This window comes from Penicillium angulare (genome assembly GCF_028827245.1).
Source record: "Penicillium angulare strain IBT 27051 chromosome Unknown utg000003l_segment0_segment0, whole genome shotgun sequence".
Lineage (NCBI taxonomy): Eukaryota > Fungi > Ascomycota > Eurotiomycetes > Eurotiales > Aspergillaceae > Penicillium > Penicillium angulare.
Window position 1 is genome coordinate 2,514,317 of NW_026623162.1, and position 20,998 is coordinate 2,535,314.

General features: G+C 48.6%; 9 protein-coding genes across 9 annotated transcripts; 3 read left to right on the plus strand and 6 right to left on the minus strand.

The window, feature by feature from the left end:
* Positions 1-67: 67 nt before the first annotated feature.
* Positions 68-1,055, minus strand: N7478_003097 (anticodon-binding domain-containing protein; the record flags this gene model as incomplete). Its single annotated transcript, XM_056919311.1, has 3 exons — positions 68-172; positions 273-780; positions 949-1,055. 3 exons carry the CDS (start codon positions 1,053-1,055, stop codon positions 68-70), a joined length of 720 nt encoding a protein of 239 aa, XP_056782469.1.
* Positions 1,056-1,773: 718 nt separating this feature from the next.
* On the minus strand, positions 1,774-3,841 carry N7478_003098 (NADP(+)-dependent, decarboxylating phosphogluconate dehydrogenase; the record flags this gene model as incomplete). The annotated part of the gene is made up of 4 exons (XM_056919312.1): positions 1,774-2,643; positions 2,724-3,175; positions 3,247-3,434; positions 3,825-3,841. The coding sequence occupies 4 exons, from the start codon at positions 3,839-3,841 to the stop codon at positions 1,774-1,776; spliced, it is 1,527 nt and encodes a 508-aa protein (XP_056782470.1).
* Positions 3,842-5,160: 1,319 nt separating this feature from the next.
* N7478_003099 (RNP domain protein) lies at positions 5,161-6,207 on the plus strand (the record flags this gene model as incomplete). Its single annotated transcript, XM_056919313.1, has 1 exon — positions 5,161-6,207. One exon carries the CDS (start codon positions 5,161-5,163, stop codon positions 6,205-6,207), a length of 1,047 nt encoding a protein of 348 aa, XP_056782471.1.
* Positions 6,208-7,293: 1,086 nt separating this feature from the next.
* N7478_003100 (putative C6 transcription factor) lies at positions 7,294-9,712 on the plus strand (the record flags this gene model as incomplete). Its single annotated transcript, XM_056919314.1, has 3 exons — positions 7,294-7,806; positions 7,872-8,357; positions 8,444-9,712. 3 exons carry the CDS (start codon positions 7,294-7,296, stop codon positions 9,710-9,712), a joined length of 2,268 nt encoding a protein of 755 aa, XP_056782472.1.
* Positions 9,713-9,948: 236 nt separating this feature from the next.
* On the minus strand, positions 9,949-10,601 carry N7478_003101 (ankyrin repeat domain-containing protein; the record flags this gene model as incomplete). Its single annotated transcript, XM_056919315.1, has 2 exons — positions 9,949-10,326; positions 10,365-10,601. The coding sequence occupies 2 exons, from the start codon at positions 10,599-10,601 to the stop codon at positions 9,949-9,951; spliced, it is 615 nt and encodes a 204-aa protein (XP_056782473.1).
* A 998-nt stretch (positions 10,602-11,599) lies between these two features.
* On the minus strand, positions 11,600-13,892 carry N7478_003102 (glycoside hydrolase family 154 protein; the record flags this gene model as incomplete). The annotated part of the gene is made up of 3 exons (XM_056919316.1): positions 11,600-12,665; positions 12,723-12,939; positions 13,010-13,892. 3 exons carry the CDS (start codon positions 13,890-13,892, stop codon positions 11,600-11,602), a joined length of 2,166 nt encoding a protein of 721 aa, XP_056782474.1.
* Positions 13,893-14,158: 266 nt separating this feature from the next.
* Positions 14,159-15,779, plus strand: N7478_003103 (uncharacterized protein; the record flags this gene model as incomplete). The annotated part of the gene is made up of 2 exons (XM_056919317.1): positions 14,159-14,399; positions 14,515-15,779. The coding sequence occupies 2 exons, from the start codon at positions 14,159-14,161 to the stop codon at positions 15,777-15,779; spliced, it is 1,506 nt and encodes a 501-aa protein (XP_056782475.1).
* Positions 15,780-15,950: 171 nt separating this feature from the next.
* On the minus strand, positions 15,951-18,783 carry N7478_003104 (Zn(II)2Cys6 transcription factor; the record flags this gene model as incomplete). The annotated part of the gene is made up of 6 exons (XM_056919318.1): positions 15,951-16,579; positions 16,640-16,962; positions 17,029-17,491; positions 17,529-17,763; positions 17,816-18,501; positions 18,567-18,783. The coding sequence occupies 6 exons, from the start codon at positions 18,781-18,783 to the stop codon at positions 15,951-15,953; spliced, it is 2,553 nt and encodes an 850-aa protein (XP_056782476.1).
* A 507-nt stretch (positions 18,784-19,290) lies between these two features.
* Positions 19,291-20,895, minus strand: N7478_003105 (hexose transporter protein; the record flags this gene model as incomplete). Its single annotated transcript, XM_056919319.1, has 1 exon — positions 19,291-20,895. The coding sequence occupies one exon, from the start codon at positions 20,893-20,895 to the stop codon at positions 19,291-19,293; it is 1,605 nt and encodes a 534-aa protein (XP_056782477.1).
* Positions 20,896-20,998: the final 103 nt, after the last annotated feature.

The window sequence follows — 20,998 nt, forward strand, 5'->3', positions numbered from 1 at the left end:
GATGGAAAACATAACCCTTCATTGCTAATGGTATGTTCTCTGTATAAAGGGGATTGATTGGTGATGTTTATCCGCCTTTGCGCTGGTCGCCCGAGTTACGGGCGAATGTGCTAGTAGACCCGATAGTGGCACTAGCATTGCGAAGTTCGATCTTTTTACGCTCCATTTCGAGCTGTTGAGGGGAGGGGAAAGAAATAAGTCAGCAAGATATTCATCATTGAACTATGCGGGGATGATAATGCATAAAAGAGAGCAGCAAGCAGACCACTTACCACCTTGCGCACTCGAGCCAGAGCAGCTGTGTCACCCTCAACCAATGGGCGACAATCATCAACTCGGTATGGCGGTGCAATCGTAACCGCATCAGCAACAATAATATTCTGTCCGTTCCAACGCGCAGGCATAGTTCGACTGAACGCATCGAATATATCCTGTGCTTCCCGAGTAACACCCTTTCCACGACGTGCCTCCTTATCAAGTATGTCACCAACAGCCTTAATCTCACGGGCCTTCAGCGCACGGGTATCGAGTGCCTGGATGGTAGGCTGTGCGTCTGTGAAAGAGGGGGACTCTGATGAATTGGACGGAAGCGCAAGGAGCTGGCAGGACTGGATACGAGAGACGGGGATGACATGGTAATCACCGCTCTGTGCCTGCTTTGCATCCGAGGCAGCAGGAGCGGGAGATGTGTTAATCGCGACGAGGTTGGTAATGGGACATGCAGTAAAAAGGGTTCCCTCGTAGGTAGAACTCGATGGACCGGCGGTGGTGATGCGGACGCTACATCAAACAAAGATGAGCAAATGTTAGCGCATTGATTGATTTATGATGTATGTGAATTTATGGTTCTGGTGAATCCTGGTCTGGGTGCAAAGCTCCAGCCATCGTCGAGTACATCGATGAATTCGAGGGATGGGTGCCATTGAAGGTATTGTAATTATCACTCACCGAGCACCGATCGCACCGCTCAATGCGGTATCCATGGGGACCATGCCCGCTGTCATAGTAGGACCAGCGGCCTTCGCACCAGAGCTCTGGCGCTTATTCTCCGCCATCCAGCGTGTGACGTGGGCGGGCGGTGTGATTCACTTGCCAACCTGCGCACAAGTTGCCGAGGAATCAGGATCGAATTGTGTTGACGAAAGATATTCCTTTATTTAATTGCTCAGATTGTGGGTGTAAGACACAGACTTTGGTCGCAATTGATGCCGGTCTGTTGTCTTTGAGGAGCTAAAGAGATGCTGGACCCTTTTCTCGTATAGGTTACGGTCGGTTACCGGACTGGACCTTTTTTATAGAGATGGGTTCCACAGTTTGCGAAGGGGGAGTATTTCTTTATCCCCTTCGCGGTGAGGTCGGATAAGAAGGGGTTGGGGAAAGAGGGAAAGAAGAAAACGAAAACAACACCAGGCCCCGGGGATTCTGGAGGAAGGAGGGGAGAACGCGATAAGATGGCATTGACAGGGTCGACGTTGCTCGATACCTAATTTGGTTTAGCGTGGATTGCCGAGTTACTGATATCAGGCATTAAGGCAGAAATTGACATCGCCCTACTTCTAGGGCTTGAGGCAATAAACGGTTTTAACTACGGGTAAAGTGTCTCATCCATGAATGCATAGATGCGACGATAAGATAATGATACTGAAACGAGCATATTTTGAAAATTCGACTTGTTTGGTATTATCCTCATTCATTGAAACAAATTCGTTACGTTCCATTCGTGTTGGCATCTAAATACATGAAACCCAGTTTTTTATCATATTATCTTCGACTTTACGCCACGTAGGTTGAGGCAGACACATCACCGCCACGACCGGTCCAGTTGACGTGAATGTCCTTACCTTCGGGGAAGGTCTCGCTGGCGTGCTCGGGCTTAATACGGAAAGTGTGGGCACCGAAGTAGTCACGCTGGGCCTGCAGGAGGTTGGCAGGCAGATCCTTGGTGCGGTAACCGTCGTAGAAGCTAAGAGCAGTGGAGAAAGCAGGCAGAGGAATACCCCACAGAGCAGACTTGCTGACAACGTTACGCCAGCCGCTCTGGGCGTTGTGAATAGCCTTGGTGAAGAAGTCGTCGAACAGCAGGTTCTCGAGATCGGGGTTGTTGCGGTAAGCGTTGGTGATGTCCTTCAGGAAGACGGAGCGGATAATGCAGCCACCACGCCACATGAGGGCAATAGAGGGCTTGTTAAGCTTCCAGCCGTACTCCTTGGCAGCGTTCTGGATGAGCATGAAGCCCTGGGCGTAGGAAATAATCTTGGAGGCGTACAGAGCCTGCTCAAGGTCATCGACGAAGGCAGCCTTGTCACCCTCGAACTTGGGGGAGGGACCCTGCAGGATGGCGGAAGCGCGGGTACGCTCGTCCTTAAGAGAGCTGAGGCAGCGAGAGAAGACAGCCTCGCCAATCAGGGTAACGGGCATACCGAGGTCAAGAGCGTTGATGGCAGTCCACTTGCCGGTACCCTTCTGACCAGCCTTGTCAAGAATCTTCTCAACGAGAGGAGTTCCGTCGTTGTCGTTGTAGTAGAGAACATCGCGAGTGATCTCAATGAGGAAAGAGTCCAGAACACCGGTGTTCCACTTGGCAAAGATGTCACCGATCTCCTTGGCGGACAGACCAAGACCCCGCTTCAGGATGTCGTAGGCCTTTTGAGATTAAATGTCAGTACGCTCTTGGTTCGGGATATGGTGGGAAACCACAGGGGTAAAGGGGCAGGAAATCTCACCTCGCAGATCAACTGCATGTCACCGTACTCAATACCGTTGTGGACCATCTTGACGTAGTGACCGGCACCCTCGTCACCGACCCAGTCGCAGCAAGCCTCACCGTCGCTCTTGGCGGAGATGCTCTGGAAGATGTCCTTGATGTGGGGCCAGGCGGCCTCGTTACCACCGGGCATGAGAGAGGGGCCGTAACGGGCACCCTCCTCACCACCAGAGACACCGCTGCCGACGAAGCTGATACCCTTGTCGGCAAGGTAGCGGGTGCGGCGGTTGCTGTCGGGGTAGTGAGAGTTACCACCGTCAATGACGATGTCACCCTCCTCAAGGAAGGGAAGAAGGGACTCGATGAAGTCATCGACAGGCTTTCCAGCCATGACGAGGAGCATGACACGACGGGGACGCTTGAGCTTGGAGATGAACTCCTTAATAGAGTGGGCACCGACAATGGACTTGCCTGAAAAGCCATGTATTAGCATTGTGTGAATTGGCAGAGTTATGGGTGAATAATCGAATAGAAGAGCTTACCCTTGGCCTCGTTCTCCAGGAAGCGGTCGACCTTGGAAGTTGTGCGGTTGAATGCGCAGACGGTGAAACCGTGATCAGCAGCATTGAGGATCAGGTTCTGGCCCATGACGGCCAAACCGATGAGGCCGAAATCAGCACTAGGAACAGGATGCGCCGGAGCGCCGACATTGATGCCGGCGAGACGGGCACTATAGTCAGCGACCAAATTCTCTTGTCAATAGCTGGGCAAATGCAAATGTAACGCGGAAGAAATAGCACACGCCGTTTAATTCCAAGTACCATAGCTCCCAGCCTGCCCTGAAGAGATTGTAATGCGACGAGGCATGTATGTAGCTTGGGAATATGAGGGGCGTGGCATCAGACTCGCATTTAGATCACGAGAGGGAAACCCATGGAGCCAAGCTCACTGGCCTTCATAGAGAAAGCCAACAGAGCTCACTGTCTTGTATAACAGAATTGACTCGGGTTCAGGAAATCGGTGGGGGCCCGTTGGGGGGAGCATCCCAAATCCGGAGGGTTTTTTTTCTTGGTGTTTGGAGGGGTATGATGATAAGATAGAAAGAGAGGGAGTAACTTACACAGCCTGGTCAGCCATGATGAATGTGAATTGAAGAAAGGATGGCTTCAAATGAAGGGTATCTACAACGAAGAGAGTTGAGAGAAGGAAGAAAGTTGGGAGGGGGAAAGGAACGAGAAGAAGTAACCGGGCTGACGGAGCAACTCTTCCGTCATATGGTGGGACACAATCACCGGCGGGGGGAAAACTACTGTATTGGATGTACCGAATACTTGCTTAGTGACCTACGGCAGCTATTTCTGATTACTGTCGCCGGTGTCGCGCCAAGTATTCGGTACAGGAGCAGAGTCGTCCGGTCATCCCACTCGGGTTCTGGCTGGACACGGGACCTGGGAAATTTGGGGGTCGGATTTGATATGGCGATTGAAGCATTATCCGACCCGATCACTCATATTCAGGTTTACTAGTTATCCGTTGCCGGAGAGACTGGGTGGTCCTGCATATCGCGTATGCAGTGTAGTCTACGGGTGTACGAGGAAGCGCGGGGCAAGTGGCAGAATAATGGAGGGGCACTGACTTCATTACTATGTACTTGGCCTCTATGTACTCTATACTGTATGTAATATGTATGATTTTGAACATACCTTGCCACAGTCAGCATTGGGATGATATATACATATGTACTTTCTATAGAGGTCATCCATTTCAGTCCTCCTGTTCAGCGGAGTATTTACGTAGTTTCATGTATTCTTCCCCCAATTCCCCCATCCATCGGTGAACTGTTCAGGATATTAATTGCCGCAAAAAACCGAATCCGGTCACGGTCGTCACGCTAGACCGCGTTGGGACTAGGGTGGGGGTGACCTCATTGCGGCGGATCTGGTCAGCTCCAGTTAGTTACAGTGTGCACTGCTGGAGTACTCAGCGAAGCCGGTCTAGGCAGGTTGCGGCGGTACCTGTTTATGTCAGGAAATATCCACCAACAAGAGGGAGCGTCAAATTCTGAAAGCACATGGCTCCCGCAGTCAACTGGCCAACGCGATCAGAACTTCTGATTATATAAGAACTACTACGGCCTTCCATAAACACCATTAATGCACAACTTTTCCTTTCTATGAACAATTGCAATCTCGAGTCCACGATCACCAAGTATCCTGAAAGAGATAAATCATTACCCCCAACCCTCGTCCTTTTATCTAGTCAATACAGTCCCCCCCCTCTCTCTCTCCATATCGCCCCTAGTGACATTTTTGTCGCTTCTCAACCTTCCTCTCTCTATTTGAGCAGGGTTCGGTCCTCAAAAGTGGCGTTTGGTGGATTTGGACTGCCCTGAAGGTACGTTGCGGCTGCGATCTACAACAGCTCAACCGTTTTTCCTGTCGGACTCTCCATTCATCATGTCCTTTCCACCCCCTCCAGGTTTCAATAAGGCGCCGTCGTCTCTCCCTCCGCGACCACCACCATCTTCCAATGCCGCCCAATCAACTTCCTCGGGCCATGGCAGCAATGCACGCCCTGCCTTCGCAGCCTTTCAACCGCGCTCCGTAGCGTCTAGCCAGCCATATCGCACCAACAGCCCGGCCATCTCAAAACCACCCGTCCCAGCGCCCGGGTACGCTGCGCAAGCGAGCAACTATTCAAATTACTACCAACAACCACAACCGCAATCATACCAGAGCGGGCCCTCTTACTATGGTGCTTCTTCATACAGTAATGAAAACACATACGGTCCGGCCGTCCCACTCATCCAGAATCCCTTCGGAACAACGCCTGGTCAGTCATATGGCGGTGGCCGACAGGCCCAGGACGGCGTCGATGCCGAGACCGAGGCCCAAATCGCGCAGTGGCAGAGCGCCTATGCGAACCAAGACGACCCAGCAGTGGCTGCCGCCAAAAACCAAGCCCCTCAATCTGGTCCTGGAGCCAACAGAGGCTCTGGTACCCCAACCGTTGGCCCAGTCGGTACAGGTCCCCCCATCCCACAAGCTGAACCCGAGAAGACAGTCTCCCGAGTCGGCGGTGGACAGAAGTGGACGGACAGCACTTTGCTAGAATGGGATCCCGCCCATTTCCGCCTTTTTGTGGGTAATTTAGCTGGTGAGGTGACCGACGACTCTTTGTTAAAGGCATTTGCGCGGTACACTTCTGTGCAGAAAGCACGTGTGATTCGAGAGAAGCGCACGCAAAAGAGCAAGGGTTATGGATTCGTCAGCTTCAGTGATGGTGATGACTATTTCAAAGCTGCGCGTGAAATGCAGGGCAAGTATATTGGTTCGCATCCTGTTCTCTTGCGACGAGCTGTGACCGAGGTCAAACCGGTCTCAAATAACAAGAACAAGAAGGGCGGGGGTGGCGCCCGTCGTGAGCAGCCCGGGGCTAAAGTCAAGCATGATGGAGTTAAAAAGACGGGCAAGACCAAGGGAGGATTAAAGATCCTTGGTTAGACGTGGACTCGATGTGGAATTGTACTCTGTGTACATCAATATTTACAAAGATAATACAAGGTTGAAATATGACCTCATCCTGATGGATACGCGTTGGGTTAAAATTCGATCCTGAGACTACTGAAAATGGGAAAGAGCCTCCAGGTGCATGCATGCATGCATGCCTGCATACCCTCACGTTCTCCCTTGAGATGTCCCCCACAAATGTATGTAATCAATATTCAAGAATGAGAATCCTCAAAAACGGCATTCAGACCTGCGAAATTATTCAACCTGATGTCTTAGCCTGATGCTCAAAACCTGGGAGTTCCTTAAACAAGTAAAAATGAAGCTATTCAGAGCACAAATTTGCACATGTCAATGCTTTGGGGGTCACGTCAATGCTTTCTAGACTATGTCAATGCTATGTACAACTTGAACCCCATCCACATCATTAAAAGAGAGATCATGTTTTGCTATCCAATATCTATCTATATTATCGTTTAGCTATATAAACTTACGTATGCCTACTAGTACTACTAGTATTTGCTTACTTGGCTAAAAATTTGGGCTCGTGCATACTGATATCCACAAGTAATGGCTGAATAGCCGACCAAGTTCCTGTTCATAAATCTACACATATAGAAACAGAGAGATCGATCCACAAGGTGAGCATTGTGCTCCATTGCTGGTTTTCGTACTTCCAGACACCATCATCCGTCAATCTATACCCATTTGCATACATTTCAAGGGTGCTCATCATAGCACTATTGATGTATAGGTGCCGCAGTAAGCAACAGAATCCCCAAAAACATGGGGCGTTGATTCGCGATGTTGATTGGCCAGCTTTAAAGGTGATACCCGGATGTGGATCCTGGTAGATCCAATTACGCCAATGAGCTCCAACTTCACCCCAAAGAACCTCCCGTGCGTGAGCCTCGCCAGATTTTCCTTGTCCAGCCTCAAATCCTGTACCAATAACCCTGCATCTGCTGCAAGCGACAAGCTCGGAAAAGTTTCAAAGCCCCGCAGTATCGAGATATTCCCTTTGTTTCATAGGGTTTGCGCATTCAGCTTACCTCTTGTGTGCGGCGTGGATGCGTCATCATGGATGACCGCGACCCCGCGGCCAAACCCGATCGACCAACTCAAGTCCGGCCCACTGCGCCGCGAGTCAGGCTTAGCTGTGAAGCATGTCGCCAGCGGAAAGTGAAATGCGACAAACTCAGCCCGTGCACTAGCTGCCAACGACTGGGGTTTGTATGCGTGCCTGTAGAACGACCTCGCTTACCACGAGGTCGTACGCGGAAAGCCCCCGAAAGAGCTGGCCACTCAGATAAGGAGCTCGCGGATCGAGTCGCGAAGCTTGAAGATCTCTTGCGACGGGTCGCATCAGAGCGAAATGAAGCAAACCAGTCCCAAACTGAGGAATCGGCTTGGTCTAACGACATTGGCACCGGGCGGAGTTCCGAGGTGAAGGTGGAGAGTGTCGAGCCCTTGCAAGATCACACTGCCCATGCGAACGAGACCCAGCTACCCGTATCAACGGTGCAGTCCGGCAGATCTCGGCCCACAACGTCGTATATGGGGAGCTCATTCTGGGAGGATATTATGTTACAGGTATACTAAATCTCTTCTTTCGCCGAGCACTGCCACGATTAATGTATTAACATATCTTGCAACAGACACACGAATTGCGGACAGTGCTTGATACCCGGGTAGATAATGAGCAGCTCGAGTTCAAGAGCCCCACTGGGTTTGGAAGCAACTTTGTTGGCTCTGAGGGGTCGGAAAGCATGTCCAACTCGCCCCAATCTATCAAGGGGATCTTGATCTCGACCCAGACACGCCAGACTTTATGTGATATATATATACACAACGTGGATCCTGTATTCAAAGTCTTACATCGACCATCATTACGAGCATTTCTTCATGACAACCAACCATATCTTTATTATGAACCTGAACACCAAGCCCCGGCTACTTTGGCACTTGCCGTTTATTCTGCCGCTGTTTGCACAATTGATGATACCCAGTGCCAACTATTATTTGGCTTGGACAAAAAGTCCGTCTTTGCTGACCTACAAAGAGAAACCGAAGCTGCATTGATCAGGGCAGATTTTGTGATCACGAATGACTTGACTATTTTGCAAGCATACGTAATATCTCTAGTAAGTTCACTTTCTTCTGCGGCGCACGGGTTGCAATGGGATAATGGTAGGAGAAAGCAAATCAAGCTAACACTGACTGCATTTAGCTCGCGGCGCGTTGCCAAGATCAAAGCCGGCGAGTGTGGACCATGCTAAGCATGGCCCTCCGAGTAGCCCAAGCACAGTGTCTTCATATGGCTGAGCCTCCGTTCCAAGTCGGGCCATTTGAGCAAGAAATGCGTCGCCGTTGCTGGCAGGGCATTGGCCAACTTGACATGGCAGCTTCATTGGATCGAGCATCCGAGCCAATGATGCAAGCTGCGTGGCTTGAGTCGCACCCTCCAGCAAACATAAATGATGAGGACATATGGCCTGGGATGGAAGGTCATGTCCAGGAACGTCCAGATGGCACCTTCACAGATGTGACGCTTCTTCTAGTAGTTGCTGCAGCCCAGTCTGTTTGTCGATCTATTGCATTTGCCGACTTCATGGAAACATCAGTTAAATCGATGAGCATGCGCCAGCAAATATTATCAGACTTTCTACGAAACACCTCTAATCTCTTGGCTGGATGTCAACCAGATAGAAACCCCTTTCACCGATATACAAAACGAACAGCTACCGTCATAAACGGCTGGCTGCAACTGGGCTGTCTTCGCCCCTTGATACGAAGTCCAAACTTCACCCCGCCACATGTCCAGGGTGACGTTCTTCTCAAGATGGCTGCTGAGAACCTGCGGTTGGCGTCGGAATCCTTCAATGATCCCCAAATGGCGCCATGGATCTGGTTTCAGTCATTATGGGTTCCATGGCACGGCCTTGCAGTTGCTCTCGCCGAGCTCTGTGTTTGTCAAGATGCTGAACTTTTATATAAGTACTGGCCAATTGTCGAATCGGTCTATCACCGAACGAGCTCTGTAATTGCCGACTCACAACACGGGATGCTGTGGCAACCCCTGGAAAAACTTATGAATCGCGCCCAAGATCGAAAACGTGAGATATTGGGCGGGGGCCTGACAGAAGCAATCAAACAAGTAACTTTGACTGAAATGCCTCTAGCTCTTGCCCCTAACCAACCGTGCCCTCAAACTTCTACGTGCCCTCAGACTTCTACTTGTCCTCAAATTTCTGCGAGTTTTCAAATGCAAGATACGGCGATGCCGATGACAACTACTGGCCAGATCCACCCAGCTGTGGCAATGGCACCTTTGGAAATGGGTTTCGACGCAGGAACCGAAGCCTGGCCAAATGTTTGGGATGCCATGGACATGAGTGGAGCCGAACCCCCAAGTGGGTGCGATGTCGCCTGGGCTAGCTATAATAACTTCATTGGAGATGTGTATGACACTGCAGATTCCATTTTCTTGCCTCGATGATTGGAAAACACCGATTGCACCTTTTCGACGGCTCATCTCCACTTCAACTTAAACAAATCCACTGTGGGCAAAGGGGTAATAACGACAAAAAAAAGGCTCTCTCCATTCCAAACCTACACTCCATGTATAACAAGCTTAAAGAATAACACATGAATGATTATGATCAATATTCCATTGCCAACTCATCTCGTAGAAGCGCTTAATAGAAAAATGTAGGCTTGTGCAGAGAGCACAAGTTATTTCAAGGAATACTCAGGTGGAGGTGGCATGATATTCGAATTTGCTGGCATCGCTTTTTCTTTTCCCTCTTTTGATCCACCAGCATGGTTGCGAATTATCATCGTGACTTCGGCGCTCATAGAGACATCCTCTGGAGTTCGGCCGACATCATTTTTCGTCTTGAGGGAAGCCCCACGCTCCAAAAGGAGTTCGACCATCTTGACATCACCCTTCTCAGCAGCAAGATGAAGTGCGCGATTCTTGTATCTGCCTTTCATATCAATCGGTACACCACATTCAAGAAAAATGCGAACAAGCTCTCGATTCCGATCATTCACAGCACAATGAAACATCGGAATCTTGTTACGGTCCAGAGCTGCCGGAGAACCATCTTGCTGCGCAGCAGCAGCTCAACGATCCTGATATGCCCCACATGAACAGCAATATCCAATGGTTTACCAGGCGTATCCTCTCCCCTGGCTTTAATGTCCATTACTGGCGTATCATAACACATCCGAGCCCATAAATTAGGACTATTAAGCCTTTCATGCTCAATAAGAAGCTCACACATCTCCATCGCTCCCTCTGAAATAGCCAGATGCAAAGGTGCCTGTCGAAGGCGATTGGAATGCCTAGCATGAGCATTCACTCCGAGCAAATATCGCACCATGTTGATATCTCTCCCCTAGTCGCGATGATTATTGGTGTATCCCAGAAATTGTCCTGCGCATTCACTGTTGTCGGATCGCATTCGATTAGCAAGCGGACAATCTCGAGATGCCCCTTGACAGCGGCATACATTATTGGCTGTGCATTATCCCCGTCAATAATCGATGGAGAAGCATTTCTGTCAAGTACAAGCCTTGCCACGTCCTAGTGCCCGTTTTTGTCGGCTTGACAGGGTTCAACTTGTGAGGCAACTCTGGCTAGATTTTCTCGAAAGTTTAATTGCCAGTAGCGCTACTTGGGTTGATTATGTGCAAGCTCAAAGTGTCAAGCGCCTTACACTTTCAGCAACTGTTTTCCTTCCTATCAGTCTGGCGTCAAGCCTGCTTAGTATGAGTACACGTGCTGCTGAGCTGAACGAGCTGTGGTATGATCTCTTTGGATTGTCGTCTATTGCATTACTCTCAGTGACGGTGGTATACTTCTCTATGCGTATTTGGGATGAACTCAGCGAATTTGAGATGAAGGCTTTATTTCCATTAGCAGTGATTATGAGATTAGGTATGTTTGTGATGCATAATAAATGAAGGGTGTTCATTGCACTTTTGTTCTTTATGTTTGGTGTTTTGGTAGTGGCATCTTTCTGTATGGGCATGATCAGTGACATTTCACTTGGTTTGCACATACTAGCATATGGCGCAGCTGCTATTCTCGGGCCTATATCGGTCTTGAAGTTTTGTGAGATATTTAGGGCCATATTCAAAGAGCACCAGTAAACATCATCTAAGTGGATCCCGTGGCTAATGTGGTGCACTTGATTTACCCTTTTGAGCGCTTGAAACCGGCCTTATTACACGTGGCTTTGTGTGAATTAAAAGACTCGCCGGAGATTATATTTCTATATCTGTATTGGAATTATAGTACGTGCGTCATCATTTCAATCCAAATGTCTATTGATGAGTTATATCCCCCGTCTGATTGAATTGATAAAACTTCCCACTTTCATGAGTCCAAAACGATGAAATCCGTGTTAGAGCTTGAACTAGATGGATCTGATGTCGCCACTCTAGGCTTATCAGCCCACCGTTCTGCAATGCTTCTTTCCACCCTTCTGTCCGAATTGGCAGTACTCGAAATACCAAACACGCCCGTCACAACCAGAAATTCATCACCCATTTTAATTTCGTGACTCGCCTCACGTGCAATGGTAGGGATAAGTGTCCTCTGATGTGCCAAGTTCGTGTTTGCATCAGGCTTTAGAACCGAGGCATGCGTATGTATAGATGCGGGTATGCCGCTCGTTATGGCAGCAGAGATACCAGTGGCACCCGCGGCTGATAGAATCAAAACGGAGTCATCAGTCTCTAAAATACCTTCGCTTACTCCAACTTCACTATTCGGATCCACATTTTGTATGGCTGGGAGCTTTGTTCCATCTTTTGAACAGCGGCCAAGAGATGAAAAACCGCCTTCCACCGTATGTAAACTGTTCAGTGGAGAATTGATACGTATGCGATGGACTCGGATATGCCAGTCTGGCCACCTGTCTGTGGGTGGAATCAATGTTGTATGGATTTCGACCTGTTGGTCTCCCCAAGGATACCATCGAACAGTCGCAGTAGTGATCTCTGATGAGCTTGCGCCTGTCTGTAAGCGAGCCGTGGAAAACTTGGGCTCTGAAGATTTCCATTTCACAGCCCATGTTTCAGCACCATCACGACTAAGCGCTAATGTGCAGTCTGGCGCAATTTGCTGAATTAAAGGGCCAGTGGGAACCGAAAAGGCGAATGCGGACGAATATTCAAATTTAGAGTATTTGGCTTGAGTAGCCTTCATTGGCCATGCAATGAATTGTGCAGGCGATAAACAGAAATGGTGATTTGCTGACGGGTGGTTGCTGAGGATTTGCCTGGGAGCAGGTACAAGCTTCGGTGAAAATAATGATGGATAAGGCTCTTCTTTGGCAGTCCAAAATTCGTTGCTTTCGGATAGCGAGAGGGCGATCAGAGTCTTTAAACTCCAATAAGGTGACTGGGGAGAGTTGTAATCTTCGGACATATACATGTTTCTGGAATATCATTAGTCTCACCGATATAGGCATATTTGTGGATGAATGGATACTAACGGGTACAGCCAGCCAATGTTCAAAGTTCCATCTGCATTGAAGATATCACTAGATCGAACTGCCCACCAACGAAGATGGCGCAATAGAAACCCCTTGGTTTGACCAGGTGTTGACAATGGCGATGGCATGTCAGACACCGGACTCACGGCAAGCGCAGCAAAGAAGGCACCACAGGAGAACCGATATGTAAGAGAACGACCAAATGGGATGGCAGCTCCTAGTAAATGTGGCCTGTTAGTCTCGTCATTTACTTCTTGAGTTTCTCCCATCACTTGAACATGACATACCGTCCGAGTCAAAGTATCGCCAGAATGAAGCACCGAAATCTCTTGCTTGCTGTCGGTACCGAGCAACTCGCTCAGGGTCGATATCCTCTGCGTATTTTGCATAGAGCAGCTGGCTAAATTGGATTGCAAAGCTACCAGAGTAGTAGTCAACCTGGCGACCCTTTCCAATCGCATCTCGTCGTTTTGTCTTAATTGAGGCAGTAAATTCATCCATCTCATCCTGAGTAGATAGCCAAGGACCATCGCCTGACCAACCATCTTCAAGATAAAAAGAATCAAGAACTTCGAAGTCTGCCCGCATCTCGTCCGAAAGTTCAGAGATAGGAATATCACATACCCGAGTCAACGCAAGATTGGCAAAGATTCGAAACCATCTCCAATTGTTACTAGGCATCTGCTTGCCGTTGATTGTCCGAAGCCAGGCGGTAATATTACGCCTGGTCCTTTCATCTTGGCTGTGAAAGAGCTGTTCTGGAGCTGCAAGAAGAGCAAAACTGACCACCTCGGCCTCGACCATGCGTTGATCTGTATCGCATATTGCACCCCAGTACTCCGAATGTTCGGGGTCTGTGCCACTGACCATACCCATAATCCACGGCTGTGTCACTTCTCGGATGGTTGCCGTGAGACTAGGATCGCAGCAACCTTCCTTGAAAGTTGACTCCAGTTGAAGAAGCGATGCTACTGCCCATAATGGCCGAGCAAATCCTTCCAGCTGTGCAGCTGCTTCATCGAAGTGAACTCCTGTGGAGACTGGAATACGAATTCTCGCCTTGTCTGGTGAGAAATACGGTTTCAGCGGACGCAATAGCGCGATGGCTGCATTGGCGATATCTTCTCGAGTACGAAAAGCATTATCGGAAAATCCAGTTACTTGAGGCATGGCTGCAATGGTAACTCTTGATTTTCAGATCAGGTAACTAGTAGACATAGTCTTCACCATATAATTGATGTGTGGAAGGTGCCCCTCGGGCTTCGGGGTAAGTCTCGGGGATCTTCCCCGCATCAGGACGCCGGGAGAGGTATCGGCCGGTCGTGCCAAGGTGAGACTCAGCATGCTACCTTACCCACTTCAGGTCCCCCGGGTGTTATATAAGTGGTGGCTCATTGGATAGTTTCCAAAAATGATTAAAGATATTGTTGTTCAAAATGACATTTAACAACACCATCACCGAGGATCATCCAAGTGACGATTCTGTTCAAGTGTTCAGCGACGCAGACGATTCAAGAAGCCCGACTATGACGGATTTCAGCCATACATCAGCTGATAACGATGTCTTCAAGAGTACACAGTCATTCAAGCCGACCGAGGCGCCAGCTCTGAGAGATCGATTGCGTGAGTTGTACAGTGATAATATCACGGCGAAGATCCTACGGACTGCTGTAACCAGTCTTCAAAACAATGTCAGTTTCTATACGTGGAATCAAGTATCACTTAATGCATTCTAACTAAATTCAGGACCCTCCTACTGAGTACCCAGAGTGGGTACCGCAATCTGGTCCAGGTAATGGAAAATACGAATGCCGCGAGGCAGACTTCTGGACCTGTGGCTTCTTCCCTGGGTCGATATATGCTGTGCTTGAACGTCTTATCAAGTATCCAAAGTCGACCTCTGCTGGAACAGGTAATTCAACAGTTATCCAAAAACTTCGCGACTTGGGAAAAACTTGGTCGGACCCAATTCATCCCATGGGGGCTCGGACAGATACACACGACATGTCCTTCATCATCCAGCCATCAATGCGACCACTCTGGGAGCTCTTTCACGACAGGCGTGCCCTCGCAACAATAATCACTGCCGCGGACAGTTTATACACCCGGTATAACGACAAAGTCGGTGCTATTCGTTCATGGGACCAATTGACCCAAAAGGGAGTTAACATCACCTCCATGGACCAGGACTTCCTGGTCATTATCGATTCTATGTGTAACTTGGATCTCCTGTACTATGCTGCAGCTCACACTGGCCGCGTTGAGCTTTTTAGTGCCGCAACTCGGCACGCGCACAAGCTTCTACGAACTCATCTTCGCCATGAAACAGGCGAATTTTCCAAGCGCAAGGGATACAACGGTCCATTATTCAGTACATTCCACGTTACAAATTTCAGTCCAATGACTGGGAGACTCAAAGAAGCTCGTACTGGTCAAGGCTATGCAAAGGATTCAACCTGGGCTCGGGGTCAAGCTTGGGGAATTCTTGGGTATTCGCAGACATATCAATGGACGGGCGATACAGAATTTCTCATTGCAGCCTGTGGTCTAGCGGAGTACTTTCTCCTGCGACTAGAACTGTCCCCTAGCTGTGTTGAGCGCCCTGTCACAGCTGATAGTGATTCAGAGACTCAAGGACGCACCTGCGGTCGTTTTGTACCACTATGGGACTTCGATGCCCCTGTTGACGAGGCGAACCCACTCCGCGACTCATCTGCGGGTGTCATTGCCGCCAACGGTATGCTGGTGTTGGCACAGAGCCTTCTTTCCCGTGGTGAACATACCCAGGGCCGCCGCTATCTTGATGCTGCGCTTTTGCTAGTTGAAGATGCCTTGAAATTTTCTCTGGCTGATGAAAAGGCCTCTATCGTTGTTCGTGGACAGGAGGTTTCAGTGGAAGATGTACGGCCAAAAGCTACATTTGAGGCCATTTTGAAGAATGCGACCGCCAATCATAACGCATCTGACCACCGACGTTATTGGGACCATGGACTGGTTTACGGAGATTACTATCTTATTGAATTTGGTAATCAGTTGCTTCGAATGGGACTTGTTTGAAATGAGACCTGGGGAGCATATAGATAGACTCATAATATAGAGGAATTAAATTATGCAGATGAAAGATCAAGAATTTATTTATACATGTGAATAGTTATCACCGGAGCGCTGCGTCGTAGTATGAGGCACCTTCAAAGCACAATGTTATGCCCACCTCATACGAGTCCTTACTCATTCACGAGAGAGTTCCGTATTTCCTCCATTTATTGGACCCATGTTTGCGGAGAACATCATATCGTCAACACTGATTACCCGGTCCATATCCATAAAACGCTGATCAAGAAGAAGATATGAAATAGTGGAGAGCTCATCAGCTGGGGGCGGATCATTTACCGGATAACCCATTGAGACTGGGGCGGTCGGTGAACCATTGAGAATTGGCTCACCAAATGATCCATACACTTTATCTGTCCCGAGGACTTCATTGGCGGTATTCCATTGTGATACTGGATGGAATACTCTCGAGCCGGCAGCAGAGGCACGTCGCGGAGTCGTTATTGATGCATGGGCCTCTTGGTGTGGGAGTCGATGATCCGGCGGAGAGCGAGTGGATATGGTAGACCCAGGTATAGAAAGTGCGTGATTGTTGGAAACAACTGTCGAATAACCTAGGACATCTACGCTAAAATTTGGAGAGAACACACAACGCTGATATAGATCGCGCAAGTGGTCTGCGTAGGTGCTGGCAAGACAGTGTCTGTGAGATGAGGATCCAAGCCATCGACGGGCCATCTCGTCTAGGCTGTTTATAAGATACCAGAGCTCTGTTGGAAGGGGAGATGCATAGTAGCGCCAATGAACTACACGCATATGTCAGAATAATTTTATGGAAAGAATATTGGAGATCCGACTCAACTTACCTAGAAGAACTCGAGCGGCAACAAAAACACAGAAGACGAATTGATTTGCTATTGGGTCACTTTCGGGTGTATTACCCAGGTATTTCGCGGTCATATTCTGGATTTCAATGGCTGCATTTTGGCATGTTTCGGCGCTACAGTCACTCGGGAGTCGTACAATGTTGGCCCACTCGGCGGGTGGGTATGCCATGCGTTGGTGTAGAAGGATCATAGAGGTGTTGTGGGTGACATGGGCGAGGGTGAGATTTGGATCCATGTGTATTAACGTTGGCTGCCGCGATATATTGGAATCTTTCCATTTCTGTGGAAGAAACATTTTCCAACTGATTTAGAATGTTAGCTCCATACTAGACGAGTAGATAGAATAGAAGAAAGATCAGAGGACTCACTGTACCAAACGAAGATCCAACTCTTTGAATCGTGTGAGCCAGTTGCTGACTTCCTGTCGGTCATGGAAGTTGATTTCTTGTTGAAGGAAAAAGGTAGTGACTCTGCTAAGAGACTCTGTTGCTTCGACACAATAGGCAAAAGCGCCCACTGTTGACATATCTGGCATGGAGGAGCTTGGGGCAGTAGATTGGGGCGATGCATTTTGTATGGTGGAAGTTGGTAACTGATCAGGGCTCTGGGGGACACCAGAGTATTTGGCAGGTAAAAAGGCGATAGAGTTACCAATTCGCGCTTCAGATCGATCCCATATTCCAAAGAAGGGTGTTTTCACCTGCTCCTCTCTATGCCAGAGACCTCCATCGGCAGGGAGACGACGATGTACATCATCTGCTGTCAGACTGGTATTCCAACTACATAAAATATTAATATAATAAAACAGAGAATGAGTCCTCAAGGAAATTTCTCATTTCCAACAAGGTCAAATAAGGTATAGAATAACCGGGGACGTACCCTGTTGCAACTGAGCAGAATCGGTCCAGGTTAAATATAGTCCAAAATACCCGTCTCCTCTCCTCTTCCTCAACCCATTTCTGAGAGGGTGGTAAGGATAATAAAGGCTTGAGTAATCGCTGTACATCACGATCTTCGTCTTCGACACTAAGTCTAAGATACTCCACCGTCCTAGTCAAGGATCCAACAATGGACCAAGCTCTAGAGGTGTTGCCATTGCCAATCTATAGGGCCATGAGTATTTGTGGTTAGGACTGAAGAAAGGGATGGGCTCACATCATCAAAGGCAATAATCGTTAATGCTTGAAGATTTTCGACTGATAGACTATCCATCGCATTTAAGACGACAATATTTCTCGACCTTCTGGCCTTCAACTCTACATCAGCGGCTGAGATACCATGAGCCTCTGGATGAGCATATCGGATCGCAGCAACCACCATAGCGTGAATAATTATAACCAATTGAAGTCGTTGTTCTGGGTCATGCATGCGACTTCGAAACCGAGTCTCGTGAATAATCGGTATCCAAGGATGAATTTTGTTGAAATACTCATTCACAGTGTTTTCAAGTAAATCCGGAGCAGGCAAACTAGATGACGCATCCAACAGGTCTTCAAAGGGCACATCAAGGTGAATATGCGGATTCCCACAGCTATCCACTCGTCGTCGCTTACGAGGTCCAGACGACTGTAGGGTCTCATAAGCATAATTGGGCGACTGTTCAGAGGCTGTACTGGTCTTTGGCGTCTCATGTGAATGGCGGCTCATCCTTTCTCGCAGCGGGTTATTCGATGTCTGGCTATTCTGATTATTAAATTTACACAACTCCATGCATACTGTTGACAGTAAGTTGACAACTCCGTCAAGACGATTGTGCTGCTCAGAGCCATGCTCCTGGTATCCGTGATTGACAGAGCTGCTATCCCTCGCCTGTACCTCTTGAAGTGCATCTTCTAGGACCTCTGTAGAATATTATTCAATAATCAGCTCCGATCAACCATCGTTCCTGCGCCAAGTATTTGCATACCAATTCGACGACTCAAGCTCTCTACAGCACCTGTTTTGAGGCCGGGTTTATTTCTTTTTGTATCATAGACGCATGGCGAGCCGAGTCGGTTACATTGCGAACATGTCGGCAGTTCCCGTGAGCACTTCAGCTTCCGTCGTCGACATCCTTGACAGGATGGGCGCTCTGGATCGACAGTGCTGCCACTGTTCTCCTCATGTTCGTTTGGCAAATCCATCTACCAGTGTTCTGTATGGAACTGGGGGATTAACAACACCCCGGTCCATGTGCGATTAGTAAAAAATAATGATAACAGCAACGGTAGCCCGTGAGGATTCGACCAGAAGCTCCGACCTTGCATGACTCCGGAAAATGTGATGCGCATCATAAGGAAAATATCGCTGTCTGTGCGGGGAAATTGTGGGGAAGCTATCTACTTCAATTATTGGCGGGTGTTTCATGGGCGTTCGGTGAGACTTGACCCGAGAATAGCCCCGGCGCCCGGCGAGAATCTCGCCCACCGGAACTTTACTATTTCGGTTATCTCAGGTTTTGGGAGGTTCGTCAAAATACTAGGTTCATGGGCTGACAGGAGCATTAACCCTCAGACCATGATCAGCCTGAGCCCTGGAGGCTTTGACACTTCCAAGGTTATTTGTTTATTTTTCTTAAAAAAAATCCCATCATCGATCATAATATATTGTCAGAAAGTACGTGTCGATGAATCTATTTAGACCAAAATTTGTCAAACGCGTTCAACCTGCTCGACACCCAACTTGGGATCTTTGCCAACCTCGACAGCATTCTCTGCATTGACATCTAGTCCCATCTGTTTCATAGCATTCGTTCCAGAAAGGGCATTCGGCCCGTCGAAAATTTCAGCTACTTCCTCAAGACCACGGTTCTTAGTTTCAGGGAAGTAAAAGTAAATGATTGTAAGGTGAATCGCGATCATAACGACCCATACAATGTAGTATTTCCATCCGATAGCGTCCATAGCGACTGGATTCGCGAAGCTATTGTATAGCGATGCGAGGTTTCCCGTGAGTTGGTACAGCATAGATGCCTTGGATCGCAGAGAGTAAGGCACCACTTCCATGATGTATGTCGGGGAAATTGGAGCACAGGAATGATAAAGTCCGGTGTATATAAAGATCATAGCCAGCACCGCACCAGCGTAGCTGTGGTCTTTGAAATTCTTTTGCTCGTTAATTGCGGAGCAAATGGTCCAAATAATATACGAGATCCCCATCCCAGCCATGCCAAAAAGGTAAAGTCCCCTTCGACCAGCACGGTCAACCATTGAGGCGAAAAAGCAAGCTGACAGAAGACTCCAGATAGAGATGCAGCCGTTGATAATGAGTTGGGTTTTGGAAGCCGTGATGCCGATGGTATCAAGAACTTTGGGTAGATAGTATGAGGAGAGAGCATTGCCAGACCATTGAAGCATGGCAGGGATATATAAAGCCAGGAAAAGACGGTGACGATTGCCCTTAGTCGATAACCATTCTCCCCAGCGTGACTTGTGCTGCATTTTCTCCATTTGCAAGGTCGCTGTAATCTCAGCCATTTCGAAGTGCGCCAAGCGAGACTGAGGATCTCCATCGCCGTGGTATTTAATGAAAATTTCGAGAGCCTCTTGGCTGCGGCCTTTGTAGATGAGCCATCGCGGAGACTCAGGAGCAAACAGACTGAGAATTGCCTGGATCACGGAAAAGCTGCATTGCAAAAGACTCGGCAGTCTCCAGCTCCACGAAGAAGTCGCCATTTGAAACGTACCGTAGGTCACCCATGCTGCGATGAGAGAGCCTAAAGGCCATGATACCAGATAAAACGAGACCATTTTACCTCGATGTGGTGGATATGCCACCTCCGAGAGCAGCGGCGGTGCAGCGACCGAAACAATTCCCAGTCCGAAGCCGACAAAGAAACGAGAAAAGACAAACATAGCATAGTTGACTGAAGCAGCCTGAATAGCTGACCCAATAATGATGATTATAGAGCCACCACAGATAGGATATCTTCTTCCAAACCAGTCACAAAGTTGAGATGATATCACAATAGAAATCAAAATTCCTCCCAGTGGGCCGAAAGTCATTGCACCCAAGCGAGCTCCCGCAGGCTCCCCAAAGAATTTGATCCATGCTGGCAATGCTTGCATACCATTGATCATGCTAGCGTCGAATCCTTGGGCGGTTTGAGTGAGAAGCGCACACAAGAGAAGAGTATTGAGCTGCAATAGTCTGGCATCTCTCCACCATGGCTTGTCGCGCTTAGGAATAACATCGTTCAACACAACACCTGTGAAGTCATACGGAGAGGCGTCTGAAGGACCGCGCCTTTCGTCCATATCTGTAAATGGGTGGGTAGAGGGCGATTCAAGGGGTGAATCAATGAAAATGGAAGCCAAGAGGACTACCCTTTGCATGTGCCCTATCAAGGCCTTATACCAG